A 9,335-nucleotide genomic window follows, 5' to 3' on the forward strand; every position below is an offset into this window, starting at 1 on the left:
CAATAAACAAATGAAGTTCCAATCGTGCTTTTCTCTGGACACCGAAATTTAAATTTCTTTGGATTTATGCATGCCACAAATTTTTATTTTTGATTTTTTTTCCAACCATTTAAAAATGTAAAACACCATTTTGAGCTCGAAGGTCAGGTATTAACAGGTGGTGGGCTGGATTAGGCCCGTGGGCCATAGTTTGCAGACTTTGGTTTTAAAGTGATGGGAAGCCATTGGAGGATTTTGAGCTGGGGAAGGAGAGGATGTGATTTATCATGGGAAGGTATGCAGATGAGGCTTGATGCCAGGAAGTGAATGTAAGTAACCGTATAGAATCGAGTAATTGTTTAGTCATTCAACAAACACCGAGTTCCTATAAGAGTCATGATGCTACTGTAGTTCTACACTCCGGGATTTATAACACAGCAGGGGAGTTTGAGAGTGAGGCGCAAATACCTAGAAACTTCAAGGGCAAAAGAGAGACACACGAAAAGCAAAAGTTGCATTGAAAAACAGCAAGGTGGCAGACGGAGGTGGCTGAGCGCAGTGCGCCCTGGGGGAATTGGTAGGAGTCGAGGAGAGAGCATGTGGCAGAAGTGGAGTTTTATATTAGGTGAGATGAGAAGGATGTGGATAGTTTTTTTTTAATTTTAATAAAATATACTTAATGTAAAATTTACCATTTTAACCACTCAAAAGTCTACAATCCAGAGGCATTTAGTATTTTCACAATGTTGTGCAACCACCACTATCTAGTTCCAGAGCTTTTTCATCACCCCAAAAGGCAAACCCCAGTATCCATTATGCAGTCACCCTTCATTCCTCTCTCCCCAACTCCCACAACCATTGACCTACTTTCTGTCTCTGGATTTGCCTATTCTGTATATTTCATATAAACAACCAACCATTCAATATGTGGCTTTTGTGTCTGGCTTCTTTCACTTAGCATAAGGTTCATTCCTTTTTCTGGCTGAGTAATATTCCACTGCGCAGACAGACCACATCTTGTTTATTCATTCATCCCTCGATGGACAATTGGGTGATTTTCACCTTTTGCTTATTGTGAATTGTGCTGCCCAGAGACGGTTTTGAGCAGGCAGGTGACGTCAAGGTTCCTATGGCTATCGTGTGGACAAGAGCCCAGAGAGGGCAGAAGGGGGAGGCGGGAGATGAGTTAGAACAGGATTCTTAGCCTTGGCTGTCCAGTGCAATCCCCGGGAGGTAACACGCACTAGTGGAATCCCCGGGTGATTCTGAAGGGAAGGAGGATGGAGGATTGGGAATGACTGGGGAGACTGCTGTAGCAGTTTTGTGAGTGAACAGGGTTGGTGGCGCCGAGGGAAGGGGTTGGGTGATGAGCAGAAGAGCCATGTTCAGAATATACTTGGCGGGCAGATCTCCTGGCCTTGCTGATGGTTTGGATGAGGGCTGTGAGCAAAAGCGGAGAGTCGAGTGTGCTGATTTGAAGCAACCAGATGAAGGGTGATTCTGTTGACTGGGATGGGGGCCCTGCAGAGGTGCTGGTTGGGTTTGCCCTGCTCAGTGAGAGGTCCCAGTGGCCCCCCAATACTGAGAAGTCACAAAGGCAGGGGTTGTGTGCTCTAGTGGCTTAGAAATCAGGAGCCAAGGAACCTCCCAGCTGAGAAATCAATCAGTAAAGACACTCTGGACATGAGGTGGCACCTGAGATTTGAAGGGTAGGTGTTATTCCAACAAGGGATACAGGGAGAATGAGCCATGGTGGGTCACACTTGGGAACAGGTGAGCTATCCCATTTCACTGAAAAATAGAGGGAGCTGAGATGGGAAAGTCAGGTATGGAGACAGATAAAGAGGGCCTGATAAGGGTGGGTCAGGGTTGCATTTAATTAGTAGAGAATTGTTGAAGGCTTTTGAAGACAGCAGAAAAAGTGAGTGTAGCCATTATTTGTTTTGAATGCTTTGTTTATGGCAGGTGTTTTCATAGCCATTAATTCATTTACTCTGGAGTACAACCTTATGAGATAGGAAGCAGTATTCCGATTTTGTATGTGGAGAACCAGGTGTAGAGTCATGGAAATTATTTGAGCTCCAGCTAGGCAGTGGCAGACACAGTCTTGATTACATGTGCTTAGTTATCATTCCTTGGGGCTCTCATTTGGGGTAGAATTAGAAACAGCGTGGACATGCTTCACTGGCCTTTTTTGGGGGCCACGTTTGGCCTTTTTTGTTTTTGTTTCTCTGAAACACCAGGGTACCAAGCTTGAACCTGCCTCAGGGACCTTGCACTTGCTGCCCCCCCCCCCCCGCAACCTGGAAGGCTCCATCTCTTTCTGCTCAAATGTCACAGCCTTATTGGAGCCCTTCCCCTACCTGCCTAAAGCAGCCTCACCCCATCTTTTCACTCCCCTATATCCTCACCCTGCTTTGTTTTTCTTCATAGTATTGATCTCAATTTGATATTTTATCTTATGCATTTTTAATTGTTTATTACTTCCTTGCTCAGTCATCAGCTCTCAGAGGGAGAGGAGGCACTCTGTACATGTCTGTGAACTGTCTGGATCAGGAGTAAGAACATGCTCGTCCAGAGGTTAGACACGTAGATCTGGGCTTCAGGAGAGAGGTTGGGCCTTGGTCCTTAGCTTTGGAATCTGCTGTGACAGTGGATGGAATTCTTGCACGAAGAGGTTGCAAGGAAAGAAAAAACATCCAACATTTCTTCAGCAGGTACTCTGCACCTGTGTTAAATAATCCTCACATCCCCACTTCGCAGACTCGGAAACTGAGGCACAAAAAGGTTAAACGACTTGCTTAAGTTCCCTAAGTGAAGAGAGGAAGCTTGGAAGGGACCGACCCCTGCTCCCTTCTCCAGCTGACTGGCTCCAGAGCCTAGATAAAGAGCATCCTATGCATGGCCAGAAGGACACAGCAGAGCAGTTAGCGCTGGAGTTGCTGGGCCGAGCAGTGTTTTGGAAACTCAGATGTGTCCAGCATTGAATGTTAGCAAGAGGTCAGGGAACAGTACACCCAACTACCCTAACTACCCTGTTGAAGCTGATTCTTGGAGGTCAATGATGACTTCTTTTTCTTTCAAAAAAATTAAAAATCACTGTTCAAACATAATTTATTTAAACGGCTACATACAAATATAAAAAGAACACATCAGAGATTTTATCTAACTCATAAGATGTTATAACTGATTCATAGGCGGATTCAGAGTACCGCACAGATAAGGAATGTTGACACAAATTTACAAATAGAGACAAAAACTGGCAAAACTTATCCTCAAGTCAATCCACTGCATTCCGGGGGAACTAAATTTGCTTTTGCATTTCTATGGCCATCTTTGCACTTGAGCTTTTATTTTACTCTGAGTGAGGTGGGAGCAATTGAGGGATTTTGAGCAGAGGGAGGGTAAGATCTGACTTGTTTTAACAAGAATCACTGGCGGCTTCTGTGTGTACGCGTGTGCATGTGTGCACATATGTGTGACTGCATGTGCACAAGCATTGACAAGGGCAGAAGCAGGAGGCTCAGGCAGGAGACTTCTGTAACCATCTAGGTAGGGGTGATGTTTTATTGAGCTCTAATACATGTCGAGCACAGTGTTAGATGCGGAGAGCACAGTGGTGAACAATTCAGGCAAGGTCTTGGCCTTGCTGAAGCTCTCAGTCTGTCTGATGCAGGGTTTCTCAGCCTTGGCACGGATAACATTTGGGGCTGGCTAGTTCTCTGTTCGTGGGTGCTGTCCTACGCATTGCAGAGTGTGTAGCAGCATCCCTGGTCTCTACCCTCTGGATGCCAGTATCACACCCTTCCTCCAGATGTGACAACCAGAAATGTCTCCAGACATGGCCACTGGTCTAGTGCAAGAGAGAAACAAACAGAGTGAATAAATATGTGGTATTCTTTCTGTAATGGTAATTGCTAGGGAGTAAAAAGAGCAGGGAAGTGGAGGTCCAAATCCTCTTCCTTTTGGTTTTCATTTTGTTCCTGCATCCCTTACGTCTCTCCCCACCCACACTGAGGCCATCTGCCTGATGGCCACGTACCATCCCCCACTGCCCTTCCCTCCTCTTTCCCTTTGCCCAATCTTGCCAGCGCCTCCAAGAAAGAAAGAAAGAAAGAGAGAGAGAGAGAGAGGGAGAGAGGGAGGGAAGGAGAGAGAGAGAGAGAGATTGAGAGAGAGAGAGAAAGAAAGAAAGAAAGAAAGAAAGAAAGAAAGAAAGAAAGAAAGAAAGAAAGAAAGAAAGAGACCTTTCAGAGGACACCTCTTCTCCAAGGTAGGGAGTCCTAATTGCCTCTTTATGGCTCTAACACGACTGTGTGCTCTGAAGGTGAGCCCTTCTGTCACCATGCCTGAAGTCGGCCTCCGTTCCAGTTGGCCAAAAAGAAACAAAACAAAACAAGATATTTAAAACACTTCCCTGCCTCAATCCTGTCCGTTTCGCATAACAGACAGAGAGGCCTGCTGCTAGCTTGAGGCAGATAACTCCAAGTGTGCTTATTTTCATAGTCAGGCGAACAGGCTATCTCGGGATGCAGCTTGCTGAGGCCGCTCCTCCTGCTGCTCGCCTGGCTGCAGGCCAACGGGAGTGGAGAGCCATTTCGGTGAGGCCAGGCCTCGGCTAGTTAAGGTGCCTGGGGAAGGGAGCTGGAGCCAGCCCTTCCTCTCCTTGGAGACCAACTCTATCACTGAGACTCTCCGCCTGGCTTCCTTCAGCCTGATTCTGTCCCCCGATTTTCTCCGCCTGGGAATATTAAGAGAGACATATTCTATTCTATTTTTATTAGCTCATTGCTTATTAATATCACCGTGGAACCTGCTTGTTTAGGCCTGTGCTGGCTTTTCTATCCTGAGGCATAATGGTTGGAATTCTTCCTTTTCATTTGAGACAAGGTTCCCCTACCTCGGCACGATGGGACGTTTTGGACCTTATTGTGAGGACTGTCCTGTGCACTGTAAGATGTTTAGCAGCGTCCCTGGGCTCCGCCCACCAGATGCCATTCGCACCTCTCCCGACATTGCCACATATCCCCTGGGAGGGGGGCGGGGGAGGGGGCCCAAACCATCCCTGGTTGAGAACTACTGATTTCAAGGAATATAAAAGCCGGATTTTAGAGATGGCAAAGTTTTCCCTTGACGTCTTGCTGAAGCTTTGTAGGGAGAGAGGAGCTTTCTCTGGGCCTTGAAATGAGTCTGATCTAAAATTCTCCTGGCGCCATCATTCAGGACTTAAAACTCTTTGTCAAAGGCGTCGACCCCCAAAAAGAAATCACAGGTCATGCTTCTCTTTAGAGGCAAACGAAAGTACAGGGTTTAATGAATGATGTGGAGTCATAACCGGGTTGGAAGTCTGGCCTCTGGCACTTGCCAGCTGTGCGACCTTGGGCAGCTCACTTCTCCCTCTGGGTCTCTAACAATACTCCCTATCTCCTGGAGTCAGTCTGCGTAAAGCACTGATTTAGCACAGCGCCTGGCCCCTGTGAGCATGTGGTAGCTGCTGGGACTACTCTGTGCAGGGGGCGGTTTGAGAAAGGCCATTGAATCATCTCTAGATTGAGGACAGCAATATTGGGCTCATTTCCCTCTTATCAGCCACATTCCATCAAACCCCGGAGTGGCCCTTACTGGGCCTGTCCTGGGCTTCCTTTTCAATTCGTGTTCCTCCCAGGATTCCATCTGCCACCATACCTTTGTCTCTGTCCCCAGCCGAATTGCTGTTTTCCAGATAACCTCGGACCTACCCGAATGCCAACGGCATTCCTCAGACAGAGCAGAGCTGCCAGAATAAGCTTGCAGCTTCCTGCTCTTTGCCCCAGAAAACATTTCAAGTGATCAAGTGATCAGAGAGAGGGTGGGAGGGAGGGAGGGGGAGGATGCTGCAGCTGCTTATGCAACAAGCTCTAATCCCGGGTTAAAATCCACCACGGACACCAGTGGCATATTTCATTTCCTCATCGGGTCGTGAAGTTGGCTGTACACAAGATCTGCCACAAACTCACAGTCACGTTTGTTCCCTCAAAAGCACAACCTGGGGAGACAAACGGGATTCCTCATGGGAGGGTGGCGGGACGCCACTGCCACCCAACGAGGACGGAGAGCACAGTCTGATTAGCTCTGGCCTCTGCCTCTTGCCCCCCGTTTGGTCTTCCTGTACATGCTTCCACCCCCAGGAAGAGGAGGCCCCTCCCTTCTGGCGAGGCCCAGGCCTGTTGTCCTGAGTGCTGGCTCTCTTGGCAGTGGAGGTGGCCTCTTCAGCTTAAAATACAACAATGGTGACAAAGTCCCCTCCCTTTTCCTAAAGCCTGGGACCTGCCTCTGCAGCACTGTGTGTGTGTGTGTGTGTGTGTGTGTGTGTGTGTGTATTCCTGGCTTGTTCCTGTCTGACAGACAGTGGGCCTCTGCTGTCCGTGGGGGGTGGGCGGGGCAGTGAGAACAGGCCACCAACTCTGTGCTTCCTTTGTGGGAACCAACGGGTGTGGCACAAGAAAGCCCACGGGTCCTAATTTTAGGAGGAGAGGGGAGACTTTATTGGGTCTTAGTTTTTACCTCCTGGCATATGGCTGCCTCGCCTCTGGAAGCTTTCTCCAACCTCTAAAGAATGGTATTTATTTAGCTTCTGTTGTTCCAGCTTGTTGTTAAAAAAAAAAAAAAAATCTTGTTAATTAAGCACCTTGTCTTAAAAAAAAAAAAAAAGCAAGCAAGCATTGCCATTTTGAGATCCTTCTGCATTTGTCTTTTCTTTCTCAGGGTACAGATTAAATACCAAGACAGCTTTTGGGAGGAACAGGCAAAGACCTCCTAATACTACTAAAATGGGTGGAATTATAAGCTGCTCTGAAAAACTAGTTAATATTTTACTGGGGAGCAGTGCCAGAGATGGGGGTGAGGGGGTCTGCCAAGTATAGGGCTGTGTGTGAAATAGCTGCTCCATCTGCCTTAGGGGACGAAAAGAAGCCGTTCTCTGTGGAAATAAATTGAAACAAGAATCCTTATAAAGCTCATGGGATTTGTCTGCCCACCGAGGGCCCAGTTCCCCAAGTCCATGTATACAGGGGTGACTGTGACAGGAAGGGCTAAGCCGTGGGTGTAGGCCTGACTAATAATGGGGGTTCTTGTTCCCTGAGTTTGACATCCTTCTTTCTCCCTCTGGGTTTAAATGGCTTCTCAGACCAAGAGGCACTGCCTGTGCCCTGGATTCAGATGGTACACGCCTCCTTGGGAAGCAAAGGCGAGAGACAGCGGCTCACTCTCTCTCTTTCTGCATCTGCCGGGAGAGCTGCAGCTGGTATTTTTCCACAGGCCTTTTCTGCGATCTCAGGGCCTAGTCTTTCCCAGCCAGGCCCAGAGTCCGAGAGAGGGTTAATAGGCAGGAAGCTGAAGGCATCGCAGACTAATACGGAAGTCAGATTTTTGTTTAACTGACAGGTTTAGCAGGCCTCAGCGGTGGGGGAGGGGGCGGGAGGGGACGGGAAGTTTGTAGATCTAGGCATGTGGCCTGCTAGGAGTGCATTTGGCTTTTCTTAGGGTAAGGACGGAGGGGGGGGCCCTTGGCATCCTGGCAGGGAGGCAGGAACCCATGTTGGTTTTCCTTTGAGTACTGGCTGAGGGGGGCAAGAGGACAGATTCTCTGCGGGGGGAGAAAATGGCTCTCTGGCCTGCTTTTCCAGGAGGCATTTTGACAATGACTATGCAAACTTGACCACTCTGTGCCCCTCCTCCCCTCAGCAGCCCGAGTCCTCTCTTGTCTGAGAAGCCACGACTGCTCCTTAGCGATTTCTTGGGGCTTGCCTGGCCTGTCTGTTGGCCCCCAGCTCCTCTGAGGCCTGCCTCAAGCCCCTTTCCTCCTGCTCCCTTAGCTCTTTTCCTGGGGCTCCCCCTATTCGGCTTCACATTCCCCTCCAGGGGAACCATGCTGCTGGATTGTTCTAGAAAAAGGCCAGCCTTCTTCCTAGCAAAGAGCCGCTTCTGTGGGGGCAGGTGAGGGCGAGCCCTTTCAGCTCACCCCAAAAACTCTCTTGGCAGTGTCATCTGGGCCTCAGGCTTTGCTGGGGGCAGGTCAGCCTGGCTGCACTGGTTTGCCCGTGCTGGGAAATCTAGTCAGGGTATGGGAGAAGTGCGTCTGGGGGCCCCTTTCCTAAGTTTTTCTTGCTGCAAAAGGCCTAGCTTAGCCTGTCTTTTTCTATGCACAGGATGGCTCTTGCTCACCAGAGCCTCACAAAGATAATCGCTCAGGAAGTGTTTCAGCCAATCCCGGGTGGCCTTACACTCCGCTTTGCCAGGCCAGCCAATCGGGGATGAGCTCTTATTAGGCGGCCAGATCATCAAGCCGAAGTGCCAAACCCTTTTTCTGTGAGAACTAGGAGCCTGTCCTCCATGTTTTATAAGTATTGACATTACACAGTGTTAACAATGCATCCACAGAGGTAAGCTCGACTTTTTAACCATCTTTTCTCCCCCTCCCTCTGAGACATCCGAATTGTGGGCGAGCAGTGTGATTTCTGTGTGGCTGGCCGTGCCACACTCACCCCCACAGCACTTAGGTTAACTTGGAACTGTTTAGAGAGAATTTTTTTTTGCTTTCTTGGGTCACATGGCTAAGTAGCCATTAGCCATAGCTTGATTTTGCAAACTGGCAAGGGCCTGGAACACCGTTTCTTCCACCAGGACATGGTGTTTCTGGAATAGTTTGAAGCTAGATCCTGGTATGCCAAAAAAGAAGGTTTTTTTTTTTTTTTTTTCCTTCTCTCCTCCCCTCCTCTCTCTCTCTTCTCTCTCTCTCTCTTCTCTCTCTCTGTCTCTCTCTGAGCAGTTCCCCCCCCACCCCCACCCTTGCACTATTGTCTTCTCTTGTGTCACATGCCTGCTGGGGGAAGAAAATGGAAGGTGAGCAAGCAGGCTCCTCTCTAAGGAGAGCTTATGGCAGACAGCAGAGCAGGCAAGTTTTCCTCTCCAAAGAGGTTCTGGGAAGGCTGGACTAAGTTTTGACCAGAGAGGACGTGTGCTTTAAACAGAACCAAGCCCTCAGCAGAGCAGTGCTAGGGAGAGCGCTCAGCTCCTGGGGCCTAGGTGGGTGGTGGTGTCTCTACATGGCCTTTTCTCTCCCCACAGGGTTTCTCCACTTGAAACTACATTGTTCAGCCTTTTTTCCTGACTTCTGTTGATACAGAATGTTCTTCTGCAAGCCAGCCTACAGCCAGCAAATGTTTCTGAAAGTGTTTTCTAGGCTTTGGAGGAAGTTTTTGGAGTAGGGATGGGGATTGCGGGGACTCTCCGCCTGGCTTCCTTCAGCCTGATTCTGTCCCCCGATTTTCTCCGCCTGGGAATATTAAGAGAGACATATTCTATTCTATTTTTATTAG

At 48.7% G+C, this 9,335-nt stretch overlaps 1 protein-coding gene and 1 long non-coding RNA gene across 12 annotated transcripts in view; one reads left to right on the forward strand and one right to left on the reverse strand.

Moving 5' to 3' along the window:
- Positions 1-3,515: 3,515 nt before the first annotated feature.
- LOC111745169 lies at positions 3,516-5,824 on the reverse strand. The gene is made up of 2 exons (XR_002782529.1): positions 4,227-5,824; positions 3,516-3,832 (listed from the first exon to the last, which is right to left on the reverse strand). It is a non-coding gene; the product is annotated as an uncharacterized LOC111745169 (long non-coding RNA).
- Positions 5,825-7,424: 1,600 nt separating this feature from the next.
- ZMYND8 (zinc finger MYND-type containing 8) overlaps positions 7,425-9,335 on the forward strand; it is a 109,874-nt gene continuing 107,963 nt past the window's right edge. For 3 of the 11 annotated variants that reach the window (XM_011369264.2, XM_011369277.2, XM_011369285.2), the window contains exons 1-2: positions 7,426-7,501; positions 8,166-8,399. In XM_011369264.2, the coding sequence (XP_011367566.1) occupies positions 8,386-8,399 (14 nt within the window). In that variant the 5' untranslated portion in view covers positions 7,426-7,501; positions 8,166-8,385. Of the gene's footprint in view, positions 7,502-8,165; positions 8,400-8,847; positions 8,860-9,335 lie in introns of those variants that run through there. The other 8 variants (XM_023536079.1, XM_023536092.1, XM_011369287.2 and 5 more) reach the window with 5 other exon arrangements.

The sequence above is a fragment of the Pteropus vampyrus genome, unplaced genomic scaffold (assembly GCF_000151845.1).
Source record: "Pteropus vampyrus isolate Shadow unplaced genomic scaffold, Pvam_2.0 Scaffold147, whole genome shotgun sequence".
Lineage (NCBI taxonomy): Eukaryota > Metazoa > Chordata > Mammalia > Chiroptera > Pteropodidae > Pteropus > Pteropus vampyrus.